At 38.8% G+C, this 19,847-nt stretch overlaps 1 protein-coding gene across 2 annotated transcripts in view; it reads left to right on the top strand.

Moving 5' to 3' along the window:
* The first annotated feature begins 4,930 nt into the window (after positions 1-4,930).
* Positions 4,931-19,847, top strand: part of LOC111151948 (muskelin 1) — a 172,662-nt gene continuing 157,745 nt past the window's right edge. The window contains exon 1 of one of the 2 annotated variants that reach the window (XM_022510190.1): positions 4,931-5,036. In XM_022510190.1, coding sequence (XP_022365898.1) covers positions 4,939-5,036 — 98 coding nt within the window. In that variant the 5' untranslated portion in view covers positions 4,931-4,938. The remainder of the gene's footprint in view (positions 5,037-19,847) is intronic. The other variant, XM_022510191.1, reaches the window with a different exon arrangement.

Here is a 19,847-nt window from a genome sequence, read left to right as displayed (position 1 = left end):
AGAGGCCTTAACCCACTGAGCCACCCAGGTGCCCCAAGAGTGTTTGTTTTTTGGTTGGATTGTTTGTTCATTTGTTTTGTATTTTAGATTTCCCATATAAGTGAAATCATATGGTATTTGTCTTTCTCTGACTTATTTCACTTAGTATAATACCCTCTAGGTCCATTCATGTTGTTGCAAATGACAAGATTTCATTCTTTTGTGTATGTATATACCATTTTTTAAAAAAGATTTTATTTATTTATTTGACAGACAGAGATCACAAGTAGGCAGAGAGGCAGGCAGAGAGAGAGGAAGGGAAGCAGGCTCCCTGCAGAGCAGAGGAGGCTGGGATCGTGACCTGAGCTGAAGGCAGAGGCTTAAACCCACTGAGCCACCCAGGTGCCCCTGTATATACCATATTTCTTTATTCCTCCATGTAGCAATGGACACTTGGGCTGCTTCCATTTCTTGGCTATGTAAATAATGTTGCAATAAACATAGGGGTGCATATATCTTTTCATTTTTTTTTTTTTAAAGTAAGCTCTATACCCAGTATGGGGCTTGAACTCATGACCCTGAGATCAAGAGTCACATGCTTTACCGACTAAGCCAGCTATGCACCCCATGTATCTTTTCAAATCAGTGTTCTCATTTTCTTTGGGCATATACCCAATAGTGAAATTACTGGATCATATGCTATTTCTATTTTTAATTTTCTGAGGAACATCCATACTGTTTCCTACAATGGTTGTACTGATTTACATTCCCAACAACCATGTACGAGGCTTTCCTTTCCTCCACATCTTTGCCAACACGTGTTATTACTTGTCTTTTTGATACTAGTAATACTGACTGGTATGCAGGGATATCTCATTATGGTTTTGATTTGCATTTATCTGATGATTAGTGGTGTTGAGTATCTTTTCATGTGTCCCTTGGCCATTTGAATGTCTGAATTCAAAATTCTTGATTCCTTCTACCTTGAAACTATTCTAACTCTAAATCTTCCCCTTTCAATAAAAGCATCACTATCTACCTAGTGATGCAAACACCAAACCCAGGGATTATCCTTGATTTTTTCCTTTTCTTCCTGCCTTCCCCAACCCCCACCAGCAAGTCTAGCTGGTTTTACTTCTAAAATATGTCCCAATTCAACCTCTGTTCTCCATCTCCTCTGTTAGTCCAAGCCACCATCACTTCTTGCCTGGCTACTATAATAACCTCCTGTCAAGTCTTCTCACTTCAACTCTTTCCTCTCTCCAACCCATTTTCTGAGTGAACTTTATAAAATCTAAAATGGATACTGCTACTCCTTGCCTTGAGTCCCTGCAGTAGGTCTCTCCATCATAGTTCCACGTCATGGCTCCTTACCATACCAATTTTTCTGACTTCACTCTCCCCCATCACTATGCTCCAGCCACACTTTCTATTATTTGAATATATCAACTCCTTTCTTGTCTCAGGCTGATTGCACTTGTTTATTCTCTCTGCCTAGAATGTTTTTATCCAGCCTTTGTACTTTCTTACCGTATAGGTTATTTGCTTAATTTAACTATTACCTTCTTAGAGAATTTTCTTTTACCATCCAATCTAAATATTACTCCAGTGTAGTCTTTTCTTAGTACTCAAATGCACAGACTAAAATGATCTGGTTGACTCATTTATTATGTTACCATAACAGAATGGTATGGGCCCTTGTCTGACTTGTTTATCTCCATCTTACTAGCATCTAGACAAAGCCTGGTACATCAAAGCCTCTTAATAAAGCCCCCCCCCCTTTTTTTAAATAGGAAAAGATAGCGAATGGTGACAAACCAAATACAATCAGTTACTTTTTCTGGTAAGTATGTACTATGAGAAGCATACCGAGAAGGCATCAGAGAGTAAAAGATGATTGCTTTCAAGGGATGAAAGATGACTGGGTCAATGGAGCTGTTGATCTCGGAAAAATAATCATCTATTATCCAGTTCTCCATGAGGCTACCAGTTTGTCTCAATCTTTGAAGTGTGGGGGACCTAGAGGAATTAAACGGTTACTGACAGTTTCCAGGTCTTCCCCATGTATCCTTACAATGAACTCTGTCGCATAAGGCAATGCCCCAAAGGCAGAGGAAGATATTAAGTTTCATCTCTAAGAGACCTGAGCTACTAGTAGATTCTCGCAGATGTTGAAATTTTTTAGTCTTCTATTTTATCTTTACATTTACATAGATTTTGAGTTCAGTATAGCACCATGTCTATATTTATGTTAACATATGAATACTTGAACTTATGGTACCATTTGTAAAGTCTTTGCTGCAGGAAAGCCACGCTATCCTGGGTCTTTACATTCTCCACGGCAATCACACCTCAGGAGATACATGTTTGCTGTCTAAGAAGTTCTGGCATTCTCTTTCCTTTGCAACCCAAATTCCCTTTAAGTGTAATTTATTCATTCTTCAATAAATATTTACTGAGCACTTACTATGTACTAGACATTATCATAGGACTGAGGATACAACTGTGAACAGGATATGCATAACTCCTACCTACATGGGAGTTAACAGTTTAGGAAGAGAGAATAGAAAAAAGGGGAAATTAAAATATATTGTGATATTTGCTAGAATAAGGAGGGAAATATAGAAAACGGCACCTAACCTCAAAATAGGTGATCAGGAACGATTTTCCAGCATGAAATGATCTGAAAAATGGGCAGGAGTTAGCCAGGTGAAGAATGGTAGAGAGTACTCCTGGCTTGGCTACGACTAAGCCCTGGAGGCCAGAGAGAGCACAGAACTTACAGGAGCCAATTCAGTGTGTTAGTTTAGTTTGGCAGGAGTAAAACTTGTAAGGGAGAAAGAAGAGAGAAGGCTGGAGAGGTAATCAAGGCAGGATATGAAAGGCCTCTGCTCAGGGATCTCCGTATCACTTAAATGGAATAGAAAGTCACAGAAAGTCATCTCAAGAAGAACTGGCTTGTATCTGTTTTTTAAAAAGGATCACTGGGGGCGCCTGGGTGGCTCAATTGGTTGAACATCCTACTCTTGATTCGGCTCAGATCATGATCTTGGGGTCGTGAGATCGAGCCCCATGACCAGCTATGCATTCAGCATGGAGTCTGCTTGAGAATGTCTCTCTCCCTCTCCTTCTGCCCCTCACCCCCCACTCTGTCAAATAAATAAATAAATAGACTCTTAATAAAAAAAATAAAATAAAAGGATCACTCAGAAACTGTAACTCTATGTCTGGAAAAGAACAAAGACTCTACTTACATTAGGGTAAGAGGTGTGGTTAGTGAATTCAGGGCCCCTAACTGAACTGAGTCACCATCTTAAAATTTTCCCCTTCAAAGTATCTCTTTCTCCCAAAGTTAACCACTAAGCATCTTTGGGACCAACCTTCTCTGGCCTCTCCCCCATCTCTAGACTCCCAACTTGAGTCACTGGGATCATAGCATTCTCTCAAGGAACAAATACTTTTCCAACACGCTGCAATACCCAAAGCGCATGTGATTTTAGATTTAACATATTTAGATTTAACATATTTTGGCCTTCTTTGGGGCATTCTTTTTTTCAAAGATTTTAACTTTTTTTTTAAGGTAATCTCTATGCCCAATGTGGGGCTCGAACTCACAATCCCAAGATCAAGAGTGGAATATTCTACTGACTGAGCCAGCCAGGCGCCCCTTTTTTGGCATTCTTGATCTGATATTCCAGCAAAGGCCACTGCTAAGTTTTCCCCTACAGTAACGGGAGGTCAGGAAAAGATCTGAGGAGCTTTGGGCAGCTTAATAATTGGGAAGAGAATACTGTTGAAGTGTTTCAACTCAGTTGGTCGTTCACTGAGAAAACTCCTTGCAGGAGTTCTTCTGTGGGTCAGGTGGAGATGAAGACACTGTCACGGCTTTTCCGGGTGGAACCTTTTCTTTAGTGAGTGACTAATTGCAGTGGCTTAGCCAAGAACTAAGTGTGCATAACCTTGACAAACGGGTACCTGATGGGAGCATTATCTAAAGCTGCCAGATATTCGGAGCAAATGTTCCTTTTTTGATAAGAAGCTCACGTGATGCCCATTTGGCATTCAGAGCACCTGGGCTGTTATTCCTTCTCTGTTTTTTTTTTTTTTGTTTTGTTTTGTTTTTTGTTTTTTTTTTTAACAACTCTGTTCTGTCTCAACTTTTGCATGAAATTTCTGTGCGAGCTAAAAGCGGGCAGATTTAACAGCTGGAAAAAAACGATGACACACGGCTTCCCCAGCTCCTTAAGGGTTTTTTGTTTTGTTTTGTTTTTTTCTGGTCTGTAGGTGAATATCATGACTGAGCAAGCCGAGTGCACGGATTGGTGTGAGAGGGCACGCAACAAATGTTTACAAGGAAGGGCACCTCACAAACCGCAAACAGAACAGGGTGAGAGGACACCCGAGCATTTCCTTTTCCTGTCTCCATGTGACTCGGGAACGCGGGGCGAGACATTTAAAACCAGCAGCGCGGCAGAGGGAAAGGATCCTAGGTCTTCCACGCCAGCTCCCTTTCGGTGCCGCTGCCTCAAAGGACTGATACGCGGGAGAGGGCAGCGGTTTCCAAAGTCGCAAAGACGTCCCGTCTTCCAGGACGGTCTCTCAGTTTCCCATCCTGGCTCCTAACTACAATTTGTTTCTTTTTATAACATTCTTGGTTTCTCCTTACCTCAGCTTGTAAGAAAAGTCCTTTGAGCCACTCCCCTCCAAGCCCAGGACAGCCCTCAGGTGCTCACAGTCCAGTCCCAATTTGTGTCAGTCTATTAAGGAGCATTAGGCGATGGAAACTCTAGGAGAGAACCGAGGACCCGCGCGCGCCTCTGCTGTCCAAGAAGCCGGAGAGACCCGAGAAGGGGAGAGCGCTCAGCCCGTCAGGCCGCGGCCCCTTTAAGAGCAGGCCACGCCCCTCCCCTCCTCCCAGCGCGGCTGGCGGTCGGTGGCGGCCGCTTCGGTGCTGACAAGATGGCGGCTGGCGGGGCTGTCGCTGCGGCGCCGGAGTGCCGGCTTCTCCCCTACGCGCTACACAAGTGGAGCTCCTTCTCCTCCACTTACCTTCCCGAGTAAGTGCTGGGCCCTGAGCTCGTGCTGCCCTACTCTTCGGCATAAGCACGGCTGGGCCAGGGGGGCAGTGGAGGGCAGTCGAGCCGAGAGGCCCAGGCAGGGCCTGGTAGGGGGACGCCTGGCCTCTCGAGTCTCAGTCCAGTCGCGGAGAGCTTTGCCTTCCCCACCCCCCGTCTTCAAGGGGGGGTTAGGGCCGGGAGAGCGGGGTCGGGGCGGGGGGAAGGGGTGAGGTGTGCCGCGGATCCCGAGCGCGTAGAACAACCGGGAGTCCCGTGATCCTGTGCCGGGGATCTGGGGGTTGAAGAGAGCCGGGGGAGCGGCTGGCTCAGGGAGGTGGGGCGGGAACAGGAGCTTTTGAGGTTCCGATGTCTGGCGAACTGGTGAAGACGTCTAAGGTCGTCGGAGCTGTCGGGAGACGGGGGACGGCTCAGCCCAGAGTGTAAAGCTGGGCAGAGGAGTAATTGTTCCCGAGTGGGGTCATTAGAAGTGATTACCTCCAGAGGAGTGGTAACAAGTCACGAAGGGCTGAAAAGTTGTGGGATCCATCTGAATCTTTGCAGGTGGGGAGGATTTGTAGGATTTGCGGAGGGTTGTCTTTTCCGGCTGGTAGTTCTGAAAAAGATAGGGAGCGGGCTGGGACATTACAGAAGAGTTCCCTTATATTATGGCTCAGAACAGGGATTTATAGAAATACAGACCAGTTTCCCAACCCAGAAACCCAAATATAGACAGAAAAGTCTGACTTTAATGAATTTGACTCCCAGCACTGGTTTGGTCTGAATTCCTGATCTGGGGTTAAAACCAGTTCCATTGCATTCATTTATTTATTTATTTTTAATCGAATTCCTTCTGAAATGCTGAAAGTACTTTCATACAGTATTTATTTATCTTTAGCTTATCTTTGAGGGAAGAGCACGTTAACTCCCAATGTTACTTACAGATAGAGAAACTGGCTTAGTGAAGTTTAAAGATCTGTGCAGACCCTCAAGAAAAGTGCTAGTTGTCCCCTCCCCCCCATCATTTCACAAGGCCAGGAATGGTTTTGTAAACAAAACAAATTGTAAATAATGTATATTTTATGTTATTCAACAAATGAAGTAACTAGGTCTGTGAGACATACTCAGCACTTTTCATCTGTATTTCAAAAAGTCTTTACATTTTTTCAAATTTGATTTCTTCAGTTAAATCAGTCAAGAATCTGAGAAAGGATCTCTGACTAGAAGAATCTATAACATTCTTGACTGCTAGTCCATTGTCCTATTCACCAGGTCAAGGGTTGGCGGTCAGGCCTTCAGTAGGGTTTGCTTCAGTGAAGGCTGCCAAGTGACTTGTGGTCAGTCTGGCCTGTGTGGCTTATTGATGGCTGCTGCGTGCCTGTCCTCCTGATTGATGTTGGACTACAACTTTTCATTTGAGAGTGAGCCAGGTAAACATTCCAGCCCTCAGCTGGAGTCGAAATGTGGCCCAGGTACTTCTGATTTTTGAAGCTAACAAATTCTTGAATCTGGAGACAATTAGCATTTTTCTGTACCCGGGTTAGGATCACAGGCAGTAGGGAATTGCGGTGGCATCCTTTGATCTAATAGCTTCAAAGAAGTTTTATAATAACAGAAGTTTTTCTGGTCTTAAGTTGGGCTTCCAGGATTTCACTCCTTAAACTTGTGGTGTAGGGGCAGGACTTTGATATTAGTCCCATCTCAGTTATGAATAAAAAGGAAAGAGTGCATTTCAAGCAGGAAATCATTTAGTGGGATGGCAACTTTACTCTGACTTATGTCTCATCCTGGCCCAAGATTTGAAGTGGACAGAGCACTAGTTTTGGTTAGAAGGCAGTTGTTTGAAATTGGAGAAATCTGTTGTTATAATTTTCTCAATTATGTTCATAAATTAGTATTTAATGCATATTTAACTTTCAGACACTTTTATTTACAAAGTCGTATTTAATCTTTATGATATTCTACTGTCTTATGCAGAAAAGTTTTTATTTTGAAGTACTAAGCTATTAAAATAGAAGAGTAATTGGAACTTTGTTCTTTGAAGGAATATAATTGAGTATTGTGGAGCTTGAGTTTGAGAATTTTTTGTCTGCTGGATTAGTGTATGCTATGCCTAAATTGTAAAACTCTTTTGGTACTGAACTTCTATTAGCAAGTAAGGATGTTACAGCTTTGTATAATAGGAAGTGTAAGAAAGGGAATTGATTTTCCTTGGTTTTGCCCTAGAATCCTCTTTAATAGCGGTTGCTGTATCTTTACTGCTGTGACAGTCGTGTTAGTTACTTCCTAAGTAGGTCTAATTTTAAGTAAAGCCATTTGTTGGAATTGTTTACCGGGTAGCTAGTATTTATTGATTTCAAGAGTCACAGATCTAGACATTTCGAGGGGGGAATAATAAAGCAATAATAATAGGAAATAGTTATAATGTGCCTTCCATATGGTGGGCACGTTTATGAACACTTTAAGTGCATTAACTCATTTAATCCTAACAATTGTGTGAAGAATTTATTTTTTCCAGATGAGGAACTGGGCATGGCGGGATTAAAACATGCCTCAGGTCACACACCTAGATGAAGTTAGGATTTGAACCTAGGCAGTCTCGCTTCATATTCCATAGGTGTTAAAGGTGCTGTTCTGCTTCTGCACGAAGGTACAGACAGGAGTTCAGAGATTGGAAAAGAGGCACTTAAATTTTAGTTGTGTATAAACATGTGAAGTCATGGAAAAAATGGTAAAATTCAGATATGTCTTTTCTTCCCAAGGACTAGAATTTTTTTTCCTTCTAGTCCTTTTAGATTTATTTGGACCTTAATATTAAAGCAGATCTAGTTATAGATAGCACATTTTTATTTTGAAACTAACAAAGTGGTCTTTTGTTTTGCAGTGTGCTTAAAAAGTTTACCATATTATGATTTTTTTTGCAATTTATACTTAATTTGGGAATTAAGAAAAAAAAATATTTTTTTGAAAGATTTTATCTGTTTGTCAGAGAGAGAGAGAGAGAGAGAGCACAAGCAGGGGGAGCAGCAGGCAGAGGGAGAAGCCGACTCCCTGCTTAGCAAGGAGCTCTGCTAAGTCGAGTCCTGAGGGACTTGATCCCAGGACTCTGGGATCATGACCTGAGCCACCCGGACATTCCAGAGAAGTACATTTAAATGATGATTAATTGTTAAAATTACATGGGAGTTTATATGTAAAAATATTTTATAGCCTGCTAATCTCTATACTTCAGTGTTTCTTGATGTAGCTAACTAATAGTGATACCAACTACACTTTATTGAGCACCTATTACAAGCGGGATGATTTTTCTGTATAGTTTTACTTAATCCTTAGAACAAACCAGCAAGATGAGTTTTTGTTTTTTGTTTTTTCAGATGAGGAAACTGAGGTCTATAAAGGTTAAGTAACTTGTCATGTAGTTTTCAGATGGCTTGGCAAGTTTCGTGACTTAAAAGCTATTGCACGTGCCTCTAGTAACAACTACCGTTTATTAAGTACCTTCTGTTCTTTGGGCACGATTCTTAGCACTTAGCATGTGTTTTTTGTTTTTTGTTTTTTAATTTAGTCTTCACAAACACTTGACAATAAATATTACTCTGTTTTACAGCTAGGGAAACTGAAGTTCAGAGAGAGAAATTAATTTGTCCAGGTCCAATAGTTGAAAGGGTAGGAGATTGTATTCTGATATTTGGGCCTTCTGACTTAATGTTACCACAGTTGATTCAATATTTTACATGTCTATAGTATGTGCTTAATTATGACTATGGATAAGAAGTGCTATAGGTTTAGAGAAAGAGAACAATATTTAGATATATTTTGTCTTGACATTTAAGATTTTAATGTATTAATATGAAAACTGGGAGGACCTTTGAAAATTTTGTACACATTAGGTAATTTCACTGATATGGCATGATTGTAGTTTACATGTTATTGAAAGACATAAATACTTTAGATTGTACAATTTGATACATTTTTAAGTGTGTTTACTTTTTTTTTTTTTTTAAAGATTTTATCTATCTATTTGACAGACAGAGATTACAAGTAGGCAGAGAGGCAGGCAGAGAGAGAGGAGGAAGCAGGCTCCCCATGGAGCAGAGAGCCCGATGCGGGGCTCGATCCCAGGACCCTGGGATCATGACCTGAGCCGAAGGCAGAGGCTCCAAACCACTGAGCCACCCAGGCGCCCCACCTTTTTTTCTGTTAGTCTTCTTTATTACTTAAAATCAAACCATTAAAATTGTACCTTGTGTTAACATGCGATTCATAGTTCACAGTAAAAGTGATACAATTTGACAACCAGGATAGGAGATGAACCTGTTTCAACTATTTTAAAATTTCACATTTAAAAATGAATACCTATTTATTTCTGTTTGCAAAAAAAGGTCTCCTAAGTCTGTTTTGGAGTATTTGCAAAATATACGCTGGAACAAAATATAAATTATCCTTAATACCACTATCCAAAGATAACCAATCATGTTTTGACATATATCATTCCAGTTATTTTGTTGTAACTATATTCTTTATTTTGATTTTGTCCTCTGTTTGCTGTTATGTGTTCCTTTTCCACCTTATTATATTAAATATTCCTCTGTATCATTTGTTAGTGATGCATTATAATCTCAGTAATGATTTTATGGTATTTTATTTAATTGGTCTCCTATTCCTGAACATTTAGGGTTTCTGGGCTTTGTTTTGTTGTTGTTTTTGTTGTTCTTTGGTCATTTTGAGCGAGACTGCCTTAGAGAAACAAATTTTGAACTTATTTATGATGAGTTCCTGGATGTTGAATTGTTGTATTTGAAGTGCCCATCTGTTTTTCTGCTGTTTTTGTAGGAAACTCTCAATCTATCCTGGGTTATTTTGGCATTATCCTTAGCAATTTAGGATTAAGAATGGGGTTTTGATGAGATAGGTCCTTAGAGATGTCTGAACAATGCTTATATAAATCGAAAGTAACATTGCTCCTAATAATTCCTTTTCATTCCTCCCTCTCCCTTCAGTTTTTGTCTTTAAATGAATTTTTATTTTATTAATCACATACTTGAAAAATAGAACACACTTGTGAGGTTTATTATTTATTTGGTCCATAGACAAAATCATTGTGCATATGAATTTGAGAATTTGTTATAATCCCATAGACTCCTGCAAACCCATGAATTTGAATCACTAGTTTGGAGGTATTCCACTCCTTGGAGACTGGGGACTGTCATGTTCCTCCTTACTCTCCTGTCCTCCTCTTGCCCTAAATTGAAATTACACTGGCATGGCTTAGGAGCTTTACTAGCCACTGAAAGTTCTGATATTTTCAGTCTGATAATCTTAGAACTTTAGAAAAATGAAGATACCCAGGATAGATGAAAGGAATATGAGGTAGATGGAGGCCTTATGCAGAGCTAACTTCTAGAATTGGATCTTTATATGACTTTTAGCAAGTTACGATTTTTTCTCTGAGCATCATCAGTTTCCTTTTATGTAGAAATAGTTTTTAATCTTTGATCAAATTCTAGGAGGTTTTATATTCTGTTATTTTTTTTTTCCAGATAGGCATATGGCTCTATCATTTGCATTAATTTCTAGGTAAATATAGTAGGTTTTGAATAAATGATTTGGAGCCCGATACAGTGACTTTGTGATGTTTTACATATAGATAAGATACATATCAGCTGTTTGTGGCAACCTGACCTCTGTATTTCAGTTTTTCAAAAATCATCTTCAGAAATATGAGGGATTTCTAGATTTTCATTTTAGAGATGTAGATATTAACACCTAAGAATGGCTTTCTTTGTATTTACTCTGTGGTTTTTGACCCTTTGGGAATCTGTACCATGACTTTTTTTTTTTTAATTTAATTTTATTTATTTGTCAGAGAGAGAGAGAGAGCGCGAGCGCACAGGCAGGCAGAGGCAGAAGCAGAAGCAGGCTCCCTGTCGAGAAAGGAGCCCTATGTGGGAACTGGATCCCAGGACACTAGGATCATGACCTGTGCTGAAGGCAGCCACTTAACTGACTGAGCCACCCAGGCATCCCATGAACCATGACTCTTTTCATCAGTTCTGGAAAAAAAATTTTTATATTCTTCAAATATTGTTTCTGCCCCATTCTTTTTCTCCTTCCCTCTGTAACTTCAACTAAATCTATATTATAGCTTTTGTCATACCCCCTATGTCCCTTGTGCTTTTCTGTGTCTTCTGTCATCTTTTTTTTCTCCCCTTATTCCATTCTGGATTGGTTTTACTTACTTGTGTTCCAGTTTACCAGTTCTCTATTCAGCTATGTCCAGTTTGCTTTTAACCCCATCTTTTTTTTTTTTTTTCTTTTTAAAGGTTTTTATTTATTTATTTGACAGAGATCACAAGTAGGCAGAGAGGCAGGCAGAGAGAGAAGGTAGGGGGTGGGGAAGCAGACTCCCTGCTGAGCAGAGAGCCTGATGCGGGCCTCTATCCCAGGATCCTGGGATCATGACCTGAGCCGAAAGCAGAGGCTTTAACCCACTGAGCCATCCAGATGCCCCTGTTTTTGTTTTTTTTTTCCCTTGATTTCAGCTATAGCAGTTTTTTAGTGCTAGAATTTTTATTTGACTCTTTCTTTTAAAATAGATGCAATTTTTTTCTTTTTTGGTGAAAATATCCATATTGTCACCCATTTCTTTTCTTTCTTTTTTTTAAAAAAGATTTACTTATTTTTAGAGAGAGAGCATGTGCACAAGCAGGGTGGATGTGGGTAGAGGGAGAGAGAGAGAATCCCAAGCAGACCCCATCCTGAGGCAGGGGTCCATCTCACAACCCTGGGACCATGACCTGAACTAAAATCAAGAGTTGGTCATTTAATGCACTGAGCCCCCCAGATGTCCCTGTCATTCATTTTCTTGAACATATCAGTCAAGTAACTTTAAAGTCTGTGTCTGAAAACTGTTATCTGGATTACCTGTATATCATTTCTGTTGTCTTTTTCCTCTTTGCTGAAGTATCTTGGTGTGTCTGATAGTATAATGATAATTATATATGATTATATATAGTTGTATATTATATAATGATAATTGTTATTACTACTGCTACTACTGTCACCACCATTGCAACCATTTTGGGGGATAATTTTTGGTTAAATGCCAGACATCATATGCAGAATTTTAGATACAAGTACAAATTACACTATCTTCTGGCAGGCAGATGGAATAGATCTTCAGTCAAGAACTGAACTGACTTGAAGCTGGGTTTTCAGTTTGTAAACCTGTAGTTTGCCCACCCTCAGTAGCCCTCCGGGAACCTGGCTGAGAGACTTGCTTGTTTCTAGGGTCTCCTGCTTTTGTCTCTCCAGCAGCATGAGAGTCTTTAAAACTCCTGTTTGCTTTTCATTTGCTTTCTGCAGACTTTTTAGCCTCTGCTCTGTGTAGTTTAAGACTTACAGATGTCTTAAGGGGAAAATACACAGTGTCAGATTTGTTCTTATGTGCCTCCTTTCACTATGGGATCTTGACCCCTTAAGTCCTGGGTATCATGGCAAGACCCAGCTACCAAGTTTTGTCCTCCTGGCCACTTGATAACTGCCAAAAGTTCTGCTGATTTTTCTGGCTTTTAGTGACTGTCCTTTCCCAGTCTCTTTCCCTGTGCCATTAAAGAAATAGATGGACTGTCCTGTGTAGAATGTGGGGCTCCCTTTAATGAATTCTTCAGGATCTCAAGTCCTAGCTGCCTCGGAAAGTCTATGATACCTTAAGAACTTTTGTTTTTTCTATTTTATACAGCTTTTTTAGTTTTAATAGGGAATGTTTTTCTGCTACAGGCCATTATGTCACATTCAGAAGCAAAAATCATTGTGTAGTTCTTATGGATTAGATTGTTGTATCTGGTAGGCTTATGAATTCCTCATGATTATATTAAAGTATTAACTAACCTTTGAGCTCAAGATTTTTTTGCTGAGTATTTTCTTTAATTTTGCCTTTTAACATCGTAACTGCTTATTCCTAATCCTTGATGGGAAAAATTATGAAATATAAATAATATTATTCTTTAGCAATTGTTTAAATACTTACTAAGAGTTAAAATGAGATTTTATTCTTGGTTTTGTTGGTGATTTGGAAGTCTCTTTTGAGACTTAATTGTTTATGAAGTCCAGGAATTGAGGGTTTAATCTTTGTCATAAGTATATAGTTACTTCCCTTTCTTTAATGTGCTTTTTATATTATCTACCTTTTTATTAAAACTTTCATGGTGGGGGTGGCACCTGGGTGGCTCAGTCAGTTAAGGATCTGCCTTCGGCTCAGGTTATGATCCTGGGGCCCTGGCATGGAGCCCCACATTGAGCTCCCTGCTCAGTGGGGAGTTGGCTTCTCCTTCTCCCTCTGCTGCTTCCCCTGCTTGTGCTTTCTCTCTCTGTCAGATAAATAAAGAAAATCTTTAAAAAAAAAAAAAAGTTCATGGAAATCTTATGTTTATATGAAGACATTGTTTAGAGAGAAGGTACTATGGTCTAATGTAAATTTTTTGGTTTGTAAATATTGTTAGTATATAATACTTTTAAAATATCCTTGTGTTACTTTAGTATGACTGTTACTGTTGTTATCACCTATATGTTTGTTGTTAAGGCATGTTTTTTTGTATGAAAAGAAATGCTGACTTATTTTAGGCATCATTGGATAATGTCCCCTTTCCCCTTCCTCTCATCCCCTTTTTTCCCCTTTCCCTTGTGATTTAAATAGTGTGAGCAGAAGGGCCATAAAACCTAACTCCTACTTACTCTGCAGCTGTCAGCTAAAATGTCACCTGTCTTAACTCTGTTCCCACCAATAAGTCTGGCACCCCTTCTTCTGCCCCAGTAGTTAAATGCTTTTATACAAATGTGTACCTTTCTCAAAAATCATTTTGTACAGTTGACAACTATGCGCTTATTTGTATGATTTCTTTCTCTTTCTTTCTTTCTTTCTTTTTTTTTTTGAAGATTTTAAAAATTTATTTGTCAGAGAGCAAGCGAGCAAGAGAGTGAGAGCACAAACAGGGGAATGTCAGGCAGAGAGAGTAATAGGCTCCTCGTGAGTTGTGGGACTCCATCCCAGGACCCTGGGATCATGACCTGAGCCGAAGACAAACAATTGACTGAGCCACCCAGGCATCCCTATCTGTGTGATTTCTTTATTAATAGCTATCCCCCCAAGTAGACCACAAGCTTCATAGGAACTATGGAATTTTTCCTCCCTCATCATTGTATTATATAGACATAATGTTTATCTTTTTTAATATTTATTTTTTCATTTGAGGTAGAGAGAGAGCACAAATCTCTCCTCACTGAGCTCGTAGCCTGGCAGTGGGACTTGGAGATCATGACCTGAGGCAAAATCAAGAGTCGGCCACTCAACTGACCAAACCACTCAGGCATCCCTGGGATAATGTTTATTAAATGAATAAATAGCTGGATTAACTAGGTATTTTCTAGCTATTTTCTCTCTTTAATGCAATTTTGATCTGGAGCTAGAAGGAGTCATATGCTGGCCATGTTCAGAATACCAAATAATTAGTAATAACTAAATCTACTGAGCCACCCAGGCACCTTGTTATTTATAACTCTTACAGTCAGTATTTCCAATGAGATAAAAATCCCAATTTATCTATGTACATATGTATGTACATAGAGATAAAAAGCCTAATTTATCTATGTACATATGTATTTATTTTTAAAGATTTTACTTATTTGACAGAGGGTGCGCACAAGCAGGGGGAGCAGCAGGCAGAGGGAGAGGGAGAAGCAGGCTTCCTGCTGAGCAGGGAGCCCTCACATAGGGCTTGATCCCAGGGCCCCAGGATCATGACCTGAGCTGAAGGCAGATGCTTAACCGACTGAGCCACCCAGGCGCCACAACCTAGTAGTTTTTAATAGTGTTAGAGCATATTACCAATATTTTGATTAGTTTTAGGATGGAGTCATTTCCTTAAATTTCTTGAATGTAAGTATTTGTTAGTTGACCTTTTTATATAACCGTGTTTTTGGTTTGGTAGTTCACATACCATACAGTTTGACTCTTTAAGTTGTATAATTTAGGGACACCTGGGTGGCTCAGTTGGTTAAGTGCTGCCTTCGGCTCAGGTCTCTCTCTCTCTCTGACAAAGAAAGAAATAAAATCTCCAAAAAAAAAAAGTGTATGATTTAATGGTTTTTACTATGTTCACAGTTAGACCATTGTTGCATTCAACTTTAGAATATTTCTGTAGTCCCAAAAAGAAAATTACCCTTTAGCCATTATCTGCTTACTCTGCTATTTCTGGGCACTAATCTGTCTCTATAGATTTGCCTATTCCAGGCATTTCATATAAACGAAATCATATATAGTCTTTTGTGATTGGCTTCTTTCACTTAGCATACAGTTTTCAAGGCTCATCCATTTTGTAGCATGTATCAGTACTACATCCTTTTTATGGCTGATAATACTCTATTCTTTTTATACACCACATTTTGTTTACCCATTCATTAGTAGATGGACATTAGGGTTGTGTTCACTTTTTAGCTATTATGAGTAATGCTATAAACCTTTGTTTATAAGTTTTTGTGTAGGATGTTTTTATTTCTCTTGGGTAAATGCCTTAGAATGGAATTTCTGGGTTATATGGTAACTATGTTTAACTGAAGAACTACCAGATGTTGGCGATTCTTTTTTTGCTGTTATTAAAATAGTATTAAGGAACTCATTAATGCATTTGAATTGAATCCCTGTAAGGAAAATGAGCATCTGGACTCAGCAAATTGCTTGACTTCAAGTTTATTGCTCTGAGAACTTTCTGTGACAGTTTAGCTAGTCCTTTATCTTCCCTAATTTATTTTATTTTATTTTTAAAATTTTGATTCTAGTGTAATTAACATACAGTGTTATATTTGTTTCAGGTTTAATCATTACAGTATAATGATTGAACAATTCCATATATTGAATGTTGATATATTCCATATATCAGTGCTCAAGATAGGTTGACTCTTAATCCCCTTAACTTGTTTCACCCCCATCAACCTCCCCTCTGGTAACCATCAGTTTGTTCTGTACAGTTAAGAGTCTGCTTTTTGTTTTGTTTTGTTTTGTTTTGTTTTTTGTCTCTCCCCCACTCTTTGTTCATTAGTTTTGTTTCTTAAATTCCATATATGGGTGAAATCATATGGTATTTGTTTTTGATTGACTTGCTTCACTTAGCATTATACTTTCTAGATCCATCCATGTTGTTAAAAATGGCAAGATTTCATTCTTTTTATGGCTGAACAGTATATTCCATTGCATACATATACCACATCTTCTTTATCCATTCATCTGTTGATAGACACTTGATCTGCTTCCATAATTTGGCTATTGTAAATAATGCTGCAGTAAACATAGGGGTACAAGTATCCTTTTCAGTTAGTGTTTTCATATTTTTTGGGTGAATACCCAGTATTTTGATTACTGGATTGTAGTTCATTTGCTTTTGTTTCCCTTGCTTCAGGATAGACATACCTAGAAAAATGTTGCTGCAGCCGATGTCAGAGAAATAACTTCCTGTATTCTCTACTAGGATTTTTATGTTTTCAGGTTTCACATTTAGGCCTTTAATCCATTTTGAGTTTATTTTTAATCTTTTTTTTTTTTTAAAGATTTTATTTATTTATTTGACAGAGAGAGAGATCACAGGTAGCCAGAGAGGCAGGCAGAGAGAGATTGGGGGAAGCAGGCTCCTCACCAAGCAGAGAGCCCGATACGGGGCTTGATCCCAGGACCCTGGGATCATGACCTGAGCTGAAGACAGAGGATCTAACCCACTGAGCCACCCAGGCGCCCCTTGAGTTTATTTTTTGTGTGTGGTGTAAGAAGGTGGTCCAGCTTCATTCTTTTATATGTAGTTGTCTGGTTTTCCCAATACCATTTGCTGGAGGGACTGTTTTTTTCCCATTGCATTTCATGCCTCTATGTTGAAGATTAATTGACCGTATAAGTGTGGGTTTATTTCTGGACTTTCTCTTCTTTTCCATAGATTATCTTCCTTTATTAGTGTTCATAATGTATGTTATGGATTGGCTCCATGTCTTGATGTCTTAAGATACCTACCTGTCAGAAGCGCACATACTTATATGCTCAGTAGTTAGTGGCAGGGATATGAGTTGAAGGTTGGTATTTTTTTCCTGAAATTTATATAGTTTGCTTACGTGTGAAATATTGAATGGGAGATACTTATGAAACTTTTTAAATGAAATTTTCCTTTAAACAAGTGGAGGCATAGATTTTAAAAGAGCTGAAAATAACTTGTATTGACAGAACAGTTCCTTCCAGAGCCTAGAGGGAATTTCAGGTGATTGGAAAATTCTTACATCTAGGTCTAGGTTAAGGTCTGCAGGTTTAAGCTGTGACATCTGTCTCCATTTTCTACAACTGAAAATGCTACCGTAAATGATGAGGTAAAGAAAAACTTTGTTTTTTATTTACATATTTTTTGCTACATCATGGTATTCAAGTTGCTATTAGAAGTTTTCACATTTTTGTCTGTCTTTACCATAAATGAATTACTGGGTGCCTGTTAACCTTCCGGTAATAGCCAGACCTACTGGAAGGTATAAGAGAGTCTCTGGTGATGAACTATCTATACATATAATAGTTTAAGAGATACATATTGAAGGGAACAAAAACAAAGCTTAGATGTGTGATAAAAGTGAATGTGACAGAAATAGGAAGTGAAATTCAGGGGATGGAGCTGTTTCTGTAGCCAAGGCTTGAGGAGAGACATCTTAGAAGAGGTTAATGAGCTATCCCTGCCTTTGTGTAGAGATGTAATTTATTTTATTATCCTTCACGTTTCCTGAATGCAGCAAGTTATCCTTACTCCTGTGCATATTTAAGAGCTTGTATTTGGGAAATTGAGTTAACATTTAGAATTTGGTTACTGTATTGTATCAGAATGAGGGAAGTGCTTGGAGGTAGGCTTTTTTCCAACATTTGTGCTATACAGGGTGTCCTTGATACTGGCCGGTCATTGGTCAGGTATTTCTTCCTTAGACATTACATATGTGGACTGCTGTTCTTGCCCATATTTCTGTCCAAAGCCACCATCTTTTAATGCATTAAGCCTTTTAAATTTTTGTTCAGATTAATTTCATAGTCACAGTATTACAAAAGAGTCTATTTACTGAAGGCAGGTTGGCTAATAGTGCTCTGAATTCACTTGCCATCTTCCTCTCTTCACAGTTACCATTTTATCTATATTTGTCGGTGAACTGCCCTTTATTTATTTATACTTCCTGCATGATTCTGTGTATTAGATATAAGCATACAACTTTAAAAAAAGATTTTATTTGTCAGAGAGAGCACAAGCAGGGGGAATGGCAGACAGAGGGAGAAGCAGGTTCCCTGCTGAGCAAGGAGCCCAATGCAGGACTCAGTCCCAGGACCCTGGAATTATGACCTGAGCAGAAAGCAGATGCTTAACTGGCTGAGCCAATCACGTGTCCCATAAGCATACACTTATTACAGATGCATTTAGAAGACGATGCAAAAAAATTTAATGTAATGAAAACAAAACTCTGAATATTATTTCATTCTTTTACGGATAGTAAGATAAATTTTTTATGGTTCTCTCACCTGCTTTTCCAGGGCATTTAGGCCAGCGCTTATTTTTATATTTATTAAAATATAATGCATGGATTGCAAATTAATCCTCTAACAAATATCTAATGATATTGATAGCGATGTGTTGCCCTGAGGTGTACTGGCTTTAATAGCACAGTTGTTTGAGGTGTCTTTGAATTATGATGAGCTTTTAGGATGCCAGTAAAGTATGTCTTAGAATATTTTTTAATGCTGTAGAAAAAAATGCTTCAGATATAATGACATTTAAAAAACCCAGGGCAAAAAACCCTCCTGATTAATGGGTTAATTCTGTTTATCTTTAAAAATATGCAAATGTGCACATGAGCACACACACACAGAATAAGTTTTATGCTTATGCATATGGGAAAACTGCAAGGATATTTGCCAGTCTTAATAGTGATTATCTCTGGGGGCGCCTGGGTGGCTCAGTGGGTTAAAGCCTCTGCCTTCGGCTCAGGTCATGATCTCAGGGTCCTGGGATCGAGCCCCACATCGGGTTCTCTGCTCAGTGGGGAGCCTGCTTCCTCCTCTCTCTGCCTGCCTCTCTGCTTACTTATGATCTCTCTCTGTCAAATAAATAAATAAAATCTTTAAAAAAAATTAAAAAAAATAGTGATTATCTCTGGATTGTAGTAACTGGGTTGGTTTTTATTTTTTTAATGTTTTTTCTTTGGGCATTGTCCAGAGTTTTACATTTTATTTAATTTTAGCAAATAAATATTACATTTAAACAAGAAAAAATAGAGGTTGTGTGTATGTATGACTTGTTTTATTATAAACACAAGTTACAAAGGATCCTATATCCCACGTTAGTGTGTTGATATTTATTTTTTGGAAAGTTAGGAGCCATCAAAAGAATTTAAGTGGAAAAGTGATGTGAATAAAATCTATGGTTAATAATTTAAAATTTAAATATTTTTAAATTTTTATTTTATTTTAAGTATAATTTAAAAATTTTTAACACTCAGGACCCAGCCACCTGGGTGGCTCAGTTGGTTAAGCAACTGCCTTCAGCTCAGTCATGATCCCGGAGTCCTGGGATAGAGTCCCACATTGGGCTCCCAGCTCCGCAGGCAGTCTGCTTCTCCCTCTGACCTTCTCCCCTCTCATGCTCTCTCTCATTCTCTCTCTCTCTCTCAAATAAATAAATAAAATCTTAAAAAAAAAAAAAGACCCAGCAATTTTCGTTCTTAGTAGCTAATTTGAACAGTAGTATTCAAATTGTGGCATGC

The sequence above is a fragment of the Enhydra lutris genome, unplaced genomic scaffold (genome assembly GCF_002288905.1).
Source record: "Enhydra lutris kenyoni isolate GAN:26980312 unplaced genomic scaffold, ASM228890v2 scaffoldscaffold27, whole genome shotgun sequence".
NCBI lineage: Eukaryota > Metazoa > Chordata > Mammalia > Carnivora > Mustelidae > Enhydra > Enhydra lutris.
This window is presented reverse-complemented; position numbering and strand designations above follow the sequence as displayed.